Source organism: Pyrenophora tritici-repentis, chromosome 2, assembly GCF_003171515.1.
Source record: "Pyrenophora tritici-repentis strain M4 chromosome 2, whole genome shotgun sequence".
In the NCBI taxonomy this organism is placed as follows: Eukaryota; Fungi; Ascomycota; class Dothideomycetes; order Pleosporales; family Pleosporaceae; genus Pyrenophora; species Pyrenophora tritici-repentis.
The window spans coordinates 3,797,857-3,814,595 of record NC_089391.1 but is presented as its reverse complement, the minus strand read 5'-3'; the positions used below and the strand labels follow the sequence as shown (position 1 = coordinate 3,814,595).

General features: G+C 52.8%; 8 protein-coding genes across 8 annotated transcripts; 5 read left to right on the top strand and 3 right to left on the bottom strand.

Annotated features, from left to right (window-relative positions):
• Window positions 1-223: 223 nt before the first annotated feature.
• PtrM4_069080 (HTA1, Histone H2A) lies at window positions 224-836 on the bottom strand (the record flags this gene model as incomplete). Its single annotated transcript, XM_001933578.2, has 3 exons — window positions 224-279; window positions 333-625; window positions 781-836. 3 exons carry the CDS (start codon window positions 834-836, stop codon window positions 224-226), a joined length of 405 nt encoding a protein of 134 aa, XP_001933613.1.
• A 488-nt stretch (window positions 837-1,324) lies between these two features.
• On the top strand, window positions 1,325-1,915 carry PtrM4_069070 (histone H2B; the record flags this gene model as incomplete). Its single annotated transcript, XM_001933577.2, has 3 exons — window positions 1,325-1,490; window positions 1,607-1,766; window positions 1,825-1,915. The coding sequence occupies 3 exons, from the start codon at window positions 1,325-1,327 to the stop codon at window positions 1,913-1,915; spliced, it is 417 nt and encodes a 138-aa protein (XP_001933612.1).
• Window positions 1,916-2,614: 699 nt separating this feature from the next.
• Window positions 2,615-4,074, bottom strand: PtrM4_069060 (peptidase family C54 protein; the record flags this gene model as incomplete). The annotated part of the gene is made up of 2 exons (XM_001933576.2): window positions 2,615-3,116; window positions 3,164-4,074. 2 exons carry the CDS (start codon window positions 4,072-4,074, stop codon window positions 2,615-2,617), a joined length of 1,413 nt encoding a protein of 470 aa, XP_001933611.1.
• A 648-nt stretch (window positions 4,075-4,722) lies between these two features.
• On the top strand, window positions 4,723-6,069 carry PtrM4_069050 (uncharacterized protein; the record flags this gene model as incomplete). The annotated part of the gene is made up of 3 exons (XM_066105844.1): window positions 4,723-4,840; window positions 4,902-6,010; window positions 6,064-6,069. The coding sequence occupies 3 exons, from the start codon at window positions 4,723-4,725 to the stop codon at window positions 6,067-6,069; spliced, it is 1,233 nt and encodes a 410-aa protein (XP_065964471.1).
• A 280-nt stretch (window positions 6,070-6,349) lies between these two features.
• On the top strand, window positions 6,350-7,153 carry PtrM4_069040 (R3H multi-domain protein; the record flags this gene model as incomplete). Its single annotated transcript, XM_066105843.1, has 1 exon — window positions 6,350-7,153. One exon carries the CDS (start codon window positions 6,350-6,352, stop codon window positions 7,151-7,153), a length of 804 nt encoding a protein of 267 aa, XP_065964470.1.
• An 822-nt stretch (window positions 7,154-7,975) lies between these two features.
• On the bottom strand, window positions 7,976-8,855 carry PtrM4_069030 (zf-MYND domain containing protein; the record flags this gene model as incomplete). Its single annotated transcript, XM_001933574.1, has 2 exons — window positions 7,976-8,784; window positions 8,852-8,855. The coding sequence occupies 2 exons, from the start codon at window positions 8,853-8,855 to the stop codon at window positions 7,976-7,978; spliced, it is 813 nt and encodes a 270-aa protein (XP_001933609.1).
• A 1,388-nt stretch (window positions 8,856-10,243) lies between these two features.
• Window positions 10,244-11,969, top strand: PtrM4_069020 (CaiA, Acyl-CoA dehydrogenase; the record flags this gene model as incomplete). Its single annotated transcript, XM_001933573.1, has 3 exons — window positions 10,244-11,077; window positions 11,130-11,494; window positions 11,633-11,969. 3 exons carry the CDS (start codon window positions 10,244-10,246, stop codon window positions 11,967-11,969), a joined length of 1,536 nt encoding a protein of 511 aa, XP_001933608.1.
• Window positions 11,970-13,436: 1,467 nt separating this feature from the next.
• PtrM4_069010 (nucleic acid binding protein containing the AN1-type Zn-finger) lies at window positions 13,437-14,054 on the top strand (the record flags this gene model as incomplete). Its single annotated transcript, XM_001933572.2, has 2 exons — window positions 13,437-13,533; window positions 13,636-14,054. 2 exons carry the CDS (start codon window positions 13,437-13,439, stop codon window positions 14,052-14,054), a joined length of 516 nt encoding a protein of 171 aa, XP_001933607.1.
• Between the last annotated feature and the right edge of the window lie 2,685 nt (window positions 14,055-16,739).

Below are 16,739 nucleotides of genomic sequence, written 5' to 3'. Positions count from 1 at the left end.
AAAGAAAATCACAAAGACAAGAGACAATGATGAAGTTGATATGCTCGATTCAGCTCATGAGCCCGCGGTCATCGAATGCGACCAGCTAATATACAGCTCTGGTATAAATCCCGTAAAAAGCCGAGAACCCAAAACCCAGACCGACTCCCATTATCATTGCAGATGAAAAAGACCCATCAAGTAACCACGCCGTGTGAAAAAGAAACTCAAAAGCAAAGCGCGCTTAGAGCTCCTGCGAAGGACCCTTGCCAGGCTTGGCCGTCTTCTTGGGCAGAAGGTCTGGAATGCTGTTAGTAATTGATGCGATTCGAACAGGCTGTGAAGTGACGTACTCTGGTGAATGTTGGGGAGAACACCACCCTGGGCGATGGTGACGTGTCCAAGAAGCTTGTTCAACTCCTCGTCGTTCCTGATAGCGAGCTGGAGATGGCGGGGAATGATACGGGTCTTCTTGTTGTCGCGGGCAGCGTTACCGGCCAACTCGAGAATCTCAGCAGCCAAGTACTCGAGGACAGCGGCCAGGTAGACGGGAGCACCGGCACCGACACGCTGAGCGTAGTTGCCCTTGCGGAGCAGACGGTGGACACGACCGACGGGGAAAGCGAGACCAGCCTTGGAAGAACGACTGAGAAATGTTAGTCAAGATGCGATGGAAGTAGAAGAGTTGCGCAAACACGCGTCATTTGCGCGAAAGACGCGTCAAAAAGATGCGAATTGAAGTTGCAGAATGCGCAAGGCAAACTGAAGCAAAAGGCGCGATGCAGGAGATGGGAAACTCACGATTGGGCGCTGGACTTGGAGCCGCTGGCCTTGCCTCCGGATTTGCCGCCAGTCATTTTGAAGATTTTTGGATGGGGTTGGTTTTAAAAGTGAGGGAGTTGGTTGAGTTGGGTGAGTTGGGGCGTGTGATTGAGCTGGTGGTGGGCGTGGAGTGTCGAGACGATGGATTGCTTGCTGGTGTTGGGGGGCGGGGCCGTCTTATAAGGACGGCGGAGCGTGTTGTGAGTGCGCGAGATCAACCATTTGGCGCTAGCGCGCAGCGAGGGCAGCGACGACTTTAGCGCCTGCCGCACGTCTGCGCCATCACTCGCGAACCTCGCTTGGCCGCCCAACTGGCAAGACGGCGCGCACGGGCCTCCAGCCGCTGCTGGATCACAACATCAGAGCGCGCTCCCCATAAGTAGCGCGTCCCCCGCCGTCGACGACCATTCCCTTCATCCATCGCAAACTCCCACCCCGACACTCAACCACTTCCATCTCGTTCGAATCTCGTGCTTTTCAACCAACACTCAACTTTTCGCAGCAACCACTCCAAACACTCAAAATGCCTCCCAAAGCCCAGAAGACTCCCACCACCGGCGGCAAGGCCCCGGCTGGTAAGGCTCCCGCCGAGAAGAAGGAGGCTGGCAAGAAGACCGCCGCGCCCTCTGGCGACAAGAAGAAGCGCACCAAGACCAGGAAGGAGACCTACTCTTCCTACATCTACAAGGGTAAGTTTGCTTCCCAATTGCGCGTCATCAGCGCGACTTTGGTGCCTCAGCGCATCATCGCACTGCATCCGCCTCATCCGCTTCCATTGAGCAAAATTTACTGACGCGTCCTCTAGTCCTCAAGCAGGTCCACCCCGACACCGGAATTTCCAACCGTGCCATGAGCATCCTCAACTCCTTTGTTAACGACATCTTCGAGCGCGTTGCCACCGAGGCTAGCAAGCTCGCTGCCTACAACAAGAAGTCGACCATCTCATCGCGCGAGATCCAGACATCGTACGTTTTCAATATCGTCTCATATATTCCAAAGCGTACCCACTAACATGCATTGCAGAGTCCGTCTGATCCTGCCCGGTGAACTTGCCAAGCACGCCGTTTCCGAGGGTACCAAGGCCGTTACCAAGTACTCTTCATCCACCAAATAGAGTGCCTTTTTTATTCGCTGGATGTTTTCTTTGGGTCTTTCTTGTCTGTTCGACAAGTGGTTACGGGGTGCGGTGTTCACGGGTCATTTGCTAATGTGATCATGGGTCGGTTTGTCTGTCATCGAATCATCTAGTCATATTTGACTACGAGGTCCATCTGGGTCTGTACATTATACCACAGCAGACGGGAACGAATCAATTCTTTCGAACTTCACACTTCAATCCAACTTGGCCTTTGACACGACATGTATCTTTCCTTCACTCCTTGACGTCTGACCTGCAGATCCTGAATATCAAACCTCGACATTACGTCGCGCAAGCTGAGCGCGGGCCACGCGACGTGCCGGCAGGTCGCGTTCCAGACAGTGCACTTGACGCGCCCGCTATTTGGACGCGCCTTGACAACGTCGTCCCTCGCAACAGCAATAGCGCATTTCGCGAAATCCGTTCTGGTCAAACTGATGCGCGTTTTACAGTAAACTTCAGCTTTTGCGATATCAGATATGTCATGGAAATGCAGCACAAGACACTTGGCGTACATGCGCCATGTGGAAAACTAGTCAAGCAGATATTGATGGTTAGACACAACTTATGCGGATATACTGGTCCCAGACTCCACTCCTGTACGCCCAACATGCATGTACCCCCTGATACGATTGCAAGCCCAAAATAAAAACGCCGACCCGTCTAATCATTTGCCTATTGCAAACCATCCTCGTCCCAGCTCTCCACTTCGTCGATGGCTCCCTCGCGCTCCTGCCCTCTGGGCGCTGGCTCCTTGTCCTGCACATGCACCACGCTCTTGCCCTGGACGCTGCGGACTCCTTGTTTCCAGTCCTCATAGTCGTCCTCTGATGTGATGAGGAAAGCGAGGAGCATAGAGGGGTCCATCTCGCGGATTTGCAGGCGACGGATGCGGCGCGTGTGGCAGGTTGCAAGCTCTTCTAACGAGTAGCCGCTTGGTTTTGAGACGTCTGAGGGAGCCGTTACTTCGTTGGCTGAGGGGACGATGGTCGTTGATGACGAAGTCGAGGTTACTGAAGTTGCTGATGCTTCAAGCGTAGAAGGAGCTGCTACTTGTTCTTCGGTCGACGATGAAGAGGGTCGATATGGCAGAAGCGGGCGCGTGCTGTGAGGATCAAGGTAGAAGAAGTTATTTGCCTGTGTAGCAACAAAGTAGTGTGATGCTGAAGGACGGCCACTTTAAACGTCAGTATAACGATGTGTGTATGCGATCAAGCGCCTCACCCTGCGATACCGATGCTCTGCTTCATCTGCAGGCTTGCTTTGAGCGCCTCCCAGTATACTGGCGTGATCTTGTCGATGCCCAACCTTGTGCCGACAAGAATCAGCGTAGGATGCCACTCGCCATCATCGTCGACGGCAATCTCCTTGAGCTTATCTTCATACACGTCGGCTCCATCGCCAGAGACGTAGACCTTCAACCCCGCCTCTCTGTTCTTATGAACCAAGTCTTGTATGCAGCGCGCAGCAGCCGAAGGTCCAAACCATTCGCCGGGATACTTTCCACACACAGCAGCACCATGTTCAACGAAGCGGTGGATGGAGAAAGGCGCCCTTGGATCGTCGGCAAACATGGCAACTACATCGCAATGCTCCTTTGCATCAGGCTGCTCCTGGTACCGCCAGTCCCGTCCGAGGCGTAGTATCTGCAGCGCATTAGCCAGTATGCACTGGCCGCTCCTGATCATGCAGCCAAAGCCTGTGTCCGAGGTGAAGCCTGGAGAGGCCAGGTTTTGCATGCGCACGCGGAAGCTCATGGCACTTGTTGCCTTGGGGTCTTGACTCTTTTGGATGGGGGTAAAGCCAGAGCGGTACGTCATCCAAATGCGCGACTCGAAGTCGTCCAGAAAGGCAGAGGGCCAGTTGCCGTATTGTGCTGGGTCCTCGCCATTTGGAGCTTCCTTGCGGTCCGTCTCTTCGATGCTTGTCCGTATCCAGCTTTCATCATCGGTACGTTCAGATGGTGGTGTGCCGGTCCCAGCTGGAGAAGTGTCGTTGGGTGTAGGCTTCCATGGAGGAGGCCGGGGGTCGTAGCGCTGACCTAGCAGCCATATGGGGTCGTTTGAGTCATTTGTTGGTGGAGGGTCGTAGAAGGTGCGGACGATGCTTCGGCTAACACGTTCAAAGTCGTTCATGATGGCGGGAGTGATGAGTGGGTGATATGGCCAGGGCGGCGTTGCATGCGGAGGTGCTGCGGAGGTGCTGCGGAGGTCCGAGTTGAGGCTGCCTAGCTGGCTACCATGAGTCTTTCGTTGACCGCGCGATGCTATCCGTGCATGTCCAGAGAATGGAACATATGTCAAGAAGGGACAAACGGGGACTGAAAGAGATGTGAAGCCTGGTGTGAGGGCCTGGATCTTGCCGCGAGCCCAGAGGTCATATGCGGCTCTATCCAAGTCGCCGCGGGGGAGGGGTGGCCTATCACCTGGCTGTGTCAGTGAGTCCAAACACGCTTTTGGAATGCGTGGCGCGAGGATGTGATAATCTCAATATCACGTCTCCATTCAAGTGCACCGTCTTCACGCAGCTACGATAGAGGTTCCAGTTGCGAGGGGCTACTGTAGGTAGCTGCAACCCCCAGACCATGGCCAGTATCATCGGCATATCGTCATAAGCTCCGGCGAGCTAGTCCTGCGAAGCGTTGTTAGCCCCGCCGCCACCCACCAGGGTGACATGGATGCGAGTGCGCATCATCTCCAAACGTTCATAATCGCACGTTTTCGCCGCAGTATCTTTTTTCTCGTTCAGCTTGTAGCGCAAACGTCTTTCGCATAGCAATCGCCATGGCGCGGGGCAAGAAGCAGGGGAAAAACAAGGCCAAGGCCAGTCCAGGAAAGAACACGCCACATCGAGCGCCCTACAAACGCCATTCGTCCCAATCATGGCAGGTTCGCGACGAGGGTACGTTTGCGCTCTTTCCACAATGCGACGAATAAGATTACAATGTTGACAGTACCTGCAGCAGTCGCGTCCAAGTTCTCCCTTCAAGACGAGGCGCGCTGGGCGTCGAACCACCGCACCGCTGCCTACGAAGCCGGCAAGAACCTGCGCCATATGCCGCCCATACAGTTTATTAGCGCCGGCCACCTCGAAGGCACACTGAAGAAAATCGTTCCAGCCGTCGAGTCCACCCAAGTTGAAACGCCAGAGTCCAGCGCAGAGTCATTCACTCCCTCCTCGCCCCTGTCAACACCGGACAACACCAACGCCATGGCACATATGGTCATTCGGAGTCCGTCGCCTGCACTCTCAGAAGCCTCTTCTAGCGCAGACGAGGTTTTGTTCAGGGGTCGCGGGAACCAGGCTCAAGTCACTACGGTCGCCCCTGTCACTGTCATTGCCACTGCCACGAAGCAAACCATAACGACCCAAGATACGGTAGATGGTCCTGAAAACCCAGTTGTGTCTGTAGCGGCTCCAGAACCTGAACAAACCTTGCCAGACCAAACAAAAAATGCTCCCGTGCCGGAGAAGGTTGAGCAGGTTGAATTAGAGGTCGACTCAGACGCTGATGAGATCGTAGAGAAACAGTTCGAAAAGCGGAGAGGAGGCAAACCAAGATGGGAGGGCACTACCACAGAGTGGGAGCATCGCAGCAAACCAAACATTGGATGGTTGCCTACCAAAAAACGCCCTGACATGAAGTCTTTTCTGAGTGGCAAAGCAAACTCTCGCGATGCTGCTATGGAAGATTATTTGCAGAATGTGGAGGATTTCGGCCTCACTGACGATCCATTAGCTGCATCCGGATTTGCTAACCGCGAGATGGATCTCGACGGAGGCAGCCACAATGACTGGGTGTCAACCTCCGAAGCTGCTGAAGACGCAAACCGAGCTGCTGAAGACGAGAACGAAGCCGCCGAAGACAGTGGTGACTGGGAGTCTGATATGCTTCAGGATTTCGACAATCTGAGTACCTCTTCTGACCTTGAGGATACCGTCGTTCGAATCCTCTCAAAGCGCATCCGTAAATCTGGCCTCCAATACCTCTGTGTGTATGAAGGATCCGTCATCGATGAAGCTCGTTGGCTACCAGCAACCTTCTTGAGGGCCACCGCCGAGAAGAAACTTGTTCGAGAATTCGAGGCAGCCCTCCGTGAATGTGAAAAACATATGCCTATAAGCAGTGACTCAGAAGATGATGACGACGACGACGACGGAGAAGAAGAAGAAGAAGAAGAAGGAGGAGGAGAAGAAGAAGAAATCGATGACGAAACACTTGCCAGGGTCCTACAGAAGCAGGAGGAGCTTGGCTTGGGTGGGGACGAGGTATTGCTCTATGGTGATGACGAGTTCTTTGATGGACCTGTCAAGGATCGATCATTCATACCGTTCAGTAGATCGAACAAGAAATGCCAGGATCGTCGTGGTCGCGGTAAACGGGATCCGTCATTTCCCTCTGCTACTGCCATGGCTGATGCTCTGGACATGGACCCATATAGTGGCTTCGATGTTATGGATACCGAGCGGCCTTCCTTAAAGCCTAAGAAGAAAGGTCGACGAGGTCAACCTCCCCCAGAGCTAGATGACTCTGACTTGAACGAGCAGCTCCAGAATGCTTGGGCAGCCGACAGAGTAAAGAAGCGACTTAAGAAGGCTGAACGAGAAGAGCTTCGCCAGCAGGGATTGTTGGGTCGCAAGGGTAAGAGTGCTAACCTCAAGGTGAAGTACCAAGGTGGTATTGAAATGGAAGACATCGTCGAAGAGCTTCGCGAATTCATGCTCGGTACAATGGAGACGTTGTCGCTTCCTCCGATGGATGCATACCGCCGCGCCACCATTCATCAGGTAGCCGCGTTCTTCAACCTAAACTCTCGCTCTCGTGGCGATGGTATGGATAGGTTCACTCTGCTTTCCAAGACGACTCGCACTCGAACCCTCACCGACGACGAGTTCAACATCGCCATCCAAAAGAAGGGCTTCCAGAAACGTCTACGTGGTCCTCTCTACACTGAAGGTAGCGGCGGCCGGGCAGGCAAGTTCAGCACCGTCAAGCACAAACACGGTGGTGTGCGCGCCCGCCCTCAGCTAGGCTACAAGGACGGTGAGACAGTTGGCGCAAATGCCCCGGAGCTTGGACCGGAAAACAAGGGTCACGCGCTTATGATGAAGATGGGCTGGGCCAAGGGCGATGCTCTGGGTGCTGGTGATAACAAGGGCATTCTGCAGCCTATTCCTCATACTGTCAAAACCAACAAGGCTGGTTTACAGTAACCCTCATGCTGCCACCTCTTGTCTTGGCAGCATTTTGAGTTTTTCCATAGATCACAACGCTTACCCTCAACGCTCGTCGTTTGCGGCATCGTTTGTGTTTCTACAATACTTTTGTACCTTCACAGGTTGTATTTCTACTAGCGGATCTTTTTTTCTTGATGTACGATTTCTGAGAGGCTGATGGCACTGCATGCAGGGCGGTTCATTGGCGTTTTTTTCTTCTTCTTGTCTCTTACTTACTATTATCGGGCATGGCCTCGCCATGGTTCAACCTGCATATTGCCTCTTATGTCTGCCATGGCTCCGCCGTGGTTCATTCTGCATATGCAGCTGTATATAGAGGATAACATTCTCCTCTGCATTGAAAGGCGCTTCTTGGCCGCTCTATGAGATGGTTCACCCAACTAATGGGCTTGATGTTTGTCATGATGCGACATGCTCATCTATACAACGGTAGAGTAACCATACACTACTGATACAAATCTGGCTTCTTTTGTGATGGTGCGTGATGTTTTACTTCAGCAAGCTCGTTTGATCAAACTTTCGATCTGGTTCGTGTGGCGTCGAAGGTCACAAGAGAAGTGACGAATCTGCACATCAGTCCACACAGCATGTATGAAGGCAATTGTGCATTGCTACTTGATTGACTACATACATCCCAGTATTCGCTGACCCATTGATGACAGGTGATGCTACAACATGCGAACATAGGCTGCTAGTCACCTCTCAGACCGCCGTTCATGATTCCTCCAGTGTTTATTCCATACTCACGGTGACTATCATTGAGAACGAGGCGCAAACACCTGATCTCAGACAGAAGACCTACAAGGAGACCTTTGGGGCCACGCACACCTTTTTGTGGACCTTCCACGCCTTCTTCTGGCAGTCAACCGAGCAGTAGCTGCGGTTCTTGCACTTGGCGCATATGAGCAGAGCCTGGTCCTGAGGCCCACGCTTCGCCTCACAATTACCGCATACATTGGGCTTGTTGCGCTGATCACGCAGTTCCTTGATGACAGTCGACGTCGATGAAGTGGTCATGCCCGTGTTGAAGATGCCACCAGGGCTCATGACGTTCATGAGCTGGTAGCCACGGCCATTGTCGGGTTCACTGGGCCTGGAGTCGGCCTCTTCGGTGAGGGTCTTGGACTCGATGTCGTAAGGCACGCCGTTCACGTAGCCGTTGGGGCCGAAGAGGGCCTTCTTAATCTGCTGCTGCGCCTGAGGCATGAGGCCGCCTTCAGTGTAGACCTTCTTGAGCATGGCCACGTAGGTATCTGGCAGCCGACATCCAAGTGTCATTGCGCATGCACCGAGTAGAACATAGACGTAGCAGGGGTCTTCCATCCAGTACTCCAGCATCTCCTCTTTGGATCCAGCAAGAGCACCAAGCATCTTCGCCTCCTTTTTGGCGATCAAGTCAGCGAGGATACCACCATCCAGATGCTTGCGAACTGAGTCAAGGTGGGAACAAGCGGGGCCATAGATGAGATATGAGACGCCTTCGACATCTTTCTCGCTCTTTCCCTTGGCTTTGGCAATAGCTTTGGCATTCTCTTCAAGCTTGTAGAGGCCAGCGTCACTGGTGAGATTTTCGACGATGTTGAAGTCATGGTCCGACTGGAAGAGGCCTGTTGATGTGTCAGTACAAAGGGGTCCGAGTAGAGCGAGGTTGATGCCTGCAGTAACCCCAAGCACCCATGATGAAAGATTTCTGTCGTTGTGTGGTGAGGTGTTCTACGGGTTCAGGTCAGCAAGAAAATGGTGTGCGGAAGAAGCAGTCATGACTCACCACGGTGAAGGCTTGATGTAGCGTTGCGGAGCTGTCAGTGAATGTGAGAGATGAAGTGAGGAATTGAGGTGTGGGACGAAGGCGAGAGAGAATGATGAGAGAATGAGGTCAGGATTGAAATAGAGGAGAAAAGACGAGCGGGGTAGTAGGCGTCACGTCACGTCATCTTTTGTGGCGCGTTGTTTGACTATGGAGGAAGGACCGACCACGCGTGTCCCCGTGATCCAGACATGCGTACCTTCCAGGACCACCACCGACGATGGATCTAGTCATTTCCACACTCCGTATTCGCTTTCATTTCAAGAAGGTATGCAACATAGTCAGCGCTATTCTACTGTCATCTATCAATATGAGAAAGTGCAGTGGAGTTGTAACATTAAAAGGTTGAAGAGCCGATAGATCACGTGAGCGATAGACCTTCAATTAGACGATGTAGTTCTGCAAGCCAAGGATGGGTACCGTGGTACTGTAGTGATTTTATTCTCTTGCTTGTTTGTTGCTATGCCGAAGCTTGACGGAGAACCTCCCGAAGGAGCGAATGACCGTCAATATGGTAATCGCTCAATCACGAACAGCTTCGTTATAGTGATAGCATACCTATAGGCAGCCAGTATTGGTTCTTTAGAATCTCACGCATGTCCATTGCTGCCTAAATTCAGATGTCGGTTCACCTATGCCTAAGTAGAATTGATCATGCAGTGTATTATGTGCGATATCAAGAGCCTACACGGCTACTAGAGTGACGCGAAACTTTATAAATTCGTCTGATCCATGTTATGGTCTACTCCACCTGTGGCAAACATATTATCTCTAGCCAAGAGACATAAACCGGAGTCACCATATTAGGGGGGCATCGAGGAGTGTTTGGAAGATATGAAGCACGAATGGCGTAGAAGTGGCATGGGTGAGGATGTTGATGGTTGATGGCAGAATCATACACGATCGCTATAAGTGCGTTCAATGTTGCTTGTGAGGTTGATATAGCGGAGCTGGGTCACGGTTGTAGTGAGAGCGTTGAGCCAAGTCTTCCTATCCAATCAGCGACGGTGAAGAGCGGATTACGTTTTGTGCCTCGGCTTCTTCCCCAGATGTTCTTCACGCTGCTCCACACCAAACGGAGCACAGCGCGGAGAGGGCTAGCTTCTGTTGTAGACCGAGGCCAAACGTCTTGCGACCCGCATAATGTAGTCTATCCCTTATTGCCGATTCTCCTTTCTCCCAGAAGCCCTACACAACACAACACCCATCTCGATTTATCCCTCCCTCGGCGTCGCGCACGCCTTCCTCACCCGCCTAACATGCCACACGCAACCCTCACGCGCGAGTCTGTCGCTTCGCATAACACGCCCGAAGACCTATGGTGCATTATCGATCACAAAGTCTACGATCTTAGTGATTTCGTCGACGCGCATCCCGGTGGTTCGGTTGTCCTAGAGCAAGTAGCCGGTCAGGATGCGACAACTGCCTTTTACAACCTCCACCGACAAGAGGTCTTGGAAAAATACAGCGAGCTATGCATCGGTACAATTGAGGGAGAGAAGTCGGAAGTCATCATCCCGCAGCCGGGTGACTTGAGCCCAGTTCCATACGCGGAACCATTGTGGCTGCGACCGCAGTTCAAGAGTCCTTACTTCAAAGACAGCCACCGGGCATTGCAGAAGGAGATTCGCAAGTTTGTGGACACACACATCACACCCGAGGCCCAACAAAAGGAGAAGGATGGCACATACATTAGCCAAGAGCTGATTGACAAGATGGCCGAGAACGACATGCTAGCCATGCGTCTTGGGCCAGGCAAGCACCTTCATGGCAAGAACTTGATGGGTGTCGTCAAGGGTGAGGAATTTGATTACCTCCACGATCTTGTACAGGCGCAGGAAGGCGTTCGTGCCAACGCTCGTGGGTTCCAAGACGGCAACATGGCAGGCATGATGATCAGTCTGACTGCTGTCTTGCAGTGGATGCCGGAGTCTGAGCATAAGACACGAGTAGTCAATGAGGTGTTGACTGGCAAGAAGAAGATGTGCCTGGCAATCACCGAGGCCTTTGCAGGGTCCGATGTAGCTGGTATTAGGACCACTGCGACATTGTCACCAGACGGCAAGCACTATATCGTCCGGGGCACCAAAAAGGTTGGACACAACTGATTCAATATCTATGTGGCTAGTACTAATGAGCGAATAGTGGATCACTAACGGCATGTTCTGCGACTACTTCGTCACCGGATGCAAGACTGACAAGGGCTTCTCTGTCCTACTGATCGAACGCGACGAAGCCGTCGAGACCAAACTGATCAAGACGAGCTACTCGACAACAGCCGGTACCGCATTCGTAGAGTTCAACGATGCGAAAGTACCAGTACATCACCTACTAGGCGAAGAACACAAGGGTTTCATCGTAATCATGTCGAACTTTAATCACGAGCGGTTTGTAATGAGTTGTGCCGTGATCCGACAATCACGAACAATCGTCGAGGAGTGTCTTAAGTGGTGCAACCAGAGGATAGTCTTTGGCAAAAAGCTGATTGAGCAGCCAGCCATCCGTCAGAAGTAAGTGCTACTGCTAAAGATAGACTACGCCTGTCTTGCCCGTGCATCCCGTCGGATGAAACCGCCTTCCCCACTCTGTGCTTCTTCTAGCACTAAAGCCCACAATTGCCGGATATGGTGACTAACGCTACACCCCAGGCTTGCAAAGATGATCTCACACGTCGAGGCCAATCAGGCCTGGCTCGAGTCAATTGCCTTCCAGATGACACACATGTCGTACGCTCAACAATCAAAACTGCTGGGCGGACCTATCGGTCTGTTGAAGTCATTCGCCACTCGGTCGGCGCACGAGATTGCGGATGAGGCGGTCAATATCTTTGGTGGCAGAGGACTGACACAGGGTGGAATGGGTCGGGTGATTGAGCAGTTCCATCGCACATACAAGTTCGATGCCATCCTTGGAGGTACGGAGGAGATACTGGGTGATCTGGGCGTCAGACAAGCAATGAAGAACTTCCCGAAGAGCATGTTGTAGGATGTAGTTGGAGGGCATGTATGAAGGTAGGTTAGCAAGGTGGCACCTGTCAAGCCGGTAGATTTAGTCTGTAAACCTTGTTGGAGCTACACCGAGCGCCCTAGAACGGTTCCAGAAACACTGGTGACATTACAGGACTCTGGTGGTGAACGGGATGTGCCGGCGAAACCCATGTTTGGCGGGCGTTTTACCATTTGAGGCGTGCGCGTACAGAATTGATGGTGGTGCTCCCGGTACCAAGGTTCCAGATTGCACCGATCCTGACGGTAGTTGCACAGACGATGAGCGGCTGACCGATGAGTGTGAGTGCGCGAAAGATCAACCGTGTATCCGAACCTACACCGGGCTATTAGGCATTGTGCATGGGCTTGTGGCAAAGCACACAGTACACAACACATTGTAGCATGTGAAGAGTGGAGAGCGGAAAGCGCGCACAAATCGATAGCCAGTACGCCCACGGCGGCATCATGCAATGCTCAACACCAAGACCCACGACGTAACGGGTAGATCACGATAGTCGCACACGCTCGCACGACGATGCATTCCCCTCATGCAGCGGCCGCCAATGGCTTTTGCGGTCAGAAGCCGAGCTGAGCGCCTCTGGCACGATAAGCTGGTGTCCACGTGTTACACGTCCCGATGCGGCAACAAGCGAGTCCCTTGTAGACAGCCATGCCCGGCTGCATGAGACACGATCTGGATGCCATGTCGCAGCTATCAGACAAGAGTGAGGCATGTCGGCGATACGTGTCATATGCAGAAGGCAAGTTGGGCGAGGCGCGGTATGGCGTGTAGATGAGGTGCGCGGCTTCACTCTGCTCCAAACCGCACGCCCAGGTGTTGGCGATTGAAAGCAAGTCAATGCACGTCTCGGTGAGGGTGAAAGGAAAGGGCGCGCTGCTGTTCCTGAACAAGGCCCTCACAGGCAATCACCAATCATGCACGGCATGTGGAATACCATGGAACATAGTCGGCTAGTCACAGCCGCCGCCCTGCACCGCTGCGAACGCATGCCGGCTCGAGTCGTGTGCAGCGCCATCGGACCAAGGCACCAGTGCAGTGACAGCATGGGCTTTTGCATTGTCATTCGGCCACTTAGCCTCGACCCTGAGCTCGCCTTTCTTTAAGAAGGCGTCTGCGTCACCTTTGCCTACTCGATCCTCATCTGTCACTATCACTACTTGACCACTACCCAACACCCTTCACCCCCAACCTTGACCTGCCCTTCGTTGACCACCCGCCCGCGACCCAAGACCCTACCACGCTTATACACCGCCCCCAGCTTACTTGCAGCGTTGCAGCCTCCCATACTTCACTTGCCTTGGTTTGGCTTGCCACACCCAGCACGCGCCTCACCTACCATCCCCGACCATCTTCGTCATCTAGCCGACCAAGTCGCCGCGCCCAGCGTCATCACCACTCACAACTACATCATCTACTCGCCAGCTTCTCCTCCAAAACGCCACCATGCGTCGCACATCCAGCATCAGCAGCATGAGCTCCTCCAGCTCCGAGACTGAAGAGACGATGCAGATCTTTGTCAAGACCGTGTCCGGAAACAACAGTAAGTTGATCTCGCGCATTGTTCCGAGGCTCGGAACAAGCTGCCCCGGAGACACACAGTGAAAGCAACCAAAACACCAAACTAACATTCACTCTCCTATAGCAATCCCCCTCACAATCCCTTCAAATACCTCAATAAGCACCCTACGCTCCCTGCTCGCCCTCCGCACCAACCTCTCCACCCCCGACGATCTCCGCATAGTGCACGCCGGCAAGCACCTTTCATCCTCGGAAACCACATTAGCCGACTACTCCATCGGCGCAAACTCTACGCTTCACCTCGCTCTGCCACTTCGTGGCGGCATGCCCCCAAAGAAGATCCGATGCTCCTTCAAGGACTGCAAGGACCGCGCACAACCCATTGTTGGTGACTGCGGCTTCTGCGATGGCCACCACTGCAGTAAGCACCGCATGCTTGAGGACCACAAGTGCGAGGGTCTAGAGGACTGCAAGAAGGAGAGCCATAACCGGAATGCGGATAAGCTCAACAGCGAGCGAACAGTGGCTATCAAGGGTGTTTGATTGAATATCCTCCATGGGTACTCAGACCACCTCCATGGCATATATGTACATATGTACGCCTTGGACTGGCCTGTGTTTCCCTGAGCGATTTGGTGTGGCTTGAGTAGAACACCATCTGCAGCTCTCTATGTTTTCCACGCGGTGCAGTCGTAGCAATGATGGGTCTTGGTTTTAGCTTGCGTGGTTTTTAGGGCTTCTTAATCTTTTGGTTCCGGGCGCAAGGCGTCCACGGAATGTAGTTACTAGCGCTTTGTATTTGTAGCTGCTAGGCCTTACAAACAACCGTTCATATTTCTAACACACACTTGATACTCCGCTGCAGTGATGGTTGTCGTGTGCATTACTGAGACATATCTCACAACGACCAACTTGACTCATCCAGGGGCGATTGTACAACAACCACACCACAACAACCCCTACCGGTAGTTCTATTCGCCAACGCAGCCTTGCATGCACAACACATCCAACACATCCTCACCCGCGCGTCCGCATGTCAAGCATAAAACGCAAAACAGCAAAAAACCCGTCCACTCGGCACTTCTCCGCCTCACTCCATACGATCGTCCTTCGGATCCGCGTTAAGATCAACAGGAATACTTACCCTTTACGTACACCATGGGCATTTGATTTGGCCAACTGTACAACACGAAATGTGCCGGACGTGAAACCTTGTTTTGAAAAAAACAACGGCGGCACAGGGCATGTGAAAGAAAAGTGCCGGTATGGAAACTAGCTTGTTTTGGGAGTGACGTCTCAGTGCTGTGAAAGCCGAGGGAGGTTGGGGATAAAGGAGGTAATGGGGTGTGAATGTGTGGTTGACTTTTGACTGAGGGGGAGGAAGTAGATGGAGATGGAGAGGAAGATGGTCGGTTTGTGCAGCTTACGCATTTGGTTCTCCTTTGCGATTTGCTGTTGATGTGTCAATCAATGTTGCGACGATAAGCTTCACAGCTTGAGCGCTCAAAACAACACGACTGTTGATGTGGATGAAACTGGGTTCTGCAGAAAAGAAATGATGGGATCGAGATATTCGTTATTTTTGCGTTCCAGATGTTGCTTTTCCGAGTTTGCGAAACTGGTGTGGTGGTTCCTTTGTTGCAGTTGTGACGTTGTCGACCCCTAGGAGAGGAATGGGAATATGAAAACAGTGTTGCGGGAGGAGGATCTCCCTTGCACGTGCTGTTGTGGCGTTTTGTTCCATATCCATGGTTGGGCGTGGCCGTCTCCCGGATATACAGTAGACCTAGTCCTTACCCTGCTCCTCTATGATAGCTGTGCAGTCCGATTAGTCTATAGCACTGGCATGCCAGCGGAACGCAGTTCGATCCGCCAGGAGAGTGCTTGTGAGAAGAAATCTAGATGCATGGATGCAAGAGAAAACCCAGAAGAGAAGAGGCTCGCGGATCGCCGATTCGTCCCGCAGAAGCATTGCTTGAGTCGACGGCTTGTCAAGTGCTGATCAAGCAAAAGATGACGGAGAACCCTCGGTTATATGTGACGTTCTTTTCGAAGAATCTCCTTTTCTCGGTCTTACCTGGCGGACGTGCCGAAGCGGCCGGAAGCCCTGGAGCTCGGCGTGTGCTACAAGCTCATGGCGTTGCAAGGGTTGACAGTAACGCCGTTGCGAAGGATCAGGCACTGAAGGACCTCAACAACAATTTCTGGTGCTCAAGGGATGATAACAATGCCCATCCTAAACTTATTGCTCGTGCACAGCTCCAGGAGGCACGGTTGAATGAAACCCCTTTTCGTCCGTGACTCGGAATCGCAACGCCATGGGCAGCGCATGGCTTTCCTCTCCCGCTCAGCCTCAGCACGTGTTGGGCAGTGCGAGTCCAATTCGTCCTCTATTCTCGCCGTTACCGTCCCAGTCGAGATTGCGCTTATCGGGGGCTGCCTGCCGCCTTGGTGGTGGTGATGATGGTTCTCGCCGCCCTGTCCTTGCAACGCCATGCAAAGCCAATCTTTCTGCCGAGCTCTTAGGAGAGGAATACGAGACAGGCATCGCACCGAATTCCGCTCAAATCACATTGTGGTCGTAGAATTTGTGTGTTGCGCTCCGCTGGCCCGCCCCGCCCTTGCGGCTTTCGCTTGCAACATGCGATTTTATGGGTGCGGAATCGGTTCTCGGGGGTAGAGCTTCAAAGTGGCGTGATGTTGACATAATAACATCTGCATGTCGCTTGTTGTGGCGTTCCGCTCGTGTTTGCTTCTTCGGACTTGAGCGCAATTGGTGACGACCAAAATAGGGTTTCAGGGCATCTGTTAGTAGGTGTTAGGAGGAGCGGAGTGGGAGATAACAGTGGAATTTTGTTTTGGTGGAGGGCTTGGCACGTGCAGTGGCGGAAGTTTGAGGCGTGATACAGTGGCTGGACAGGAACTCACAATACGGTCAACGGATGACTTGTAGTACACGACTAACAGCTACGACGACAAAGTAAGGTTCTTTAAGGATGAGCCTGCTCAGCTCGGGCCCTGTGCACATGTTCCGGGTACGTGCCTTCCGCCAGTCACCACGACGAAGTGATTCAAGCAAACGCGGGCGATCCGGCCAGATGGCACTTACATACCTACCTACCGTATACCTAGTACCTAGATGTCCCTAGAACCGGTTTTGTTGAGTGCTTCCAATTGATTGTCAAACGGCCGACGGCTTACTGTCGTCCGTGAGATTCTCTCCATGGT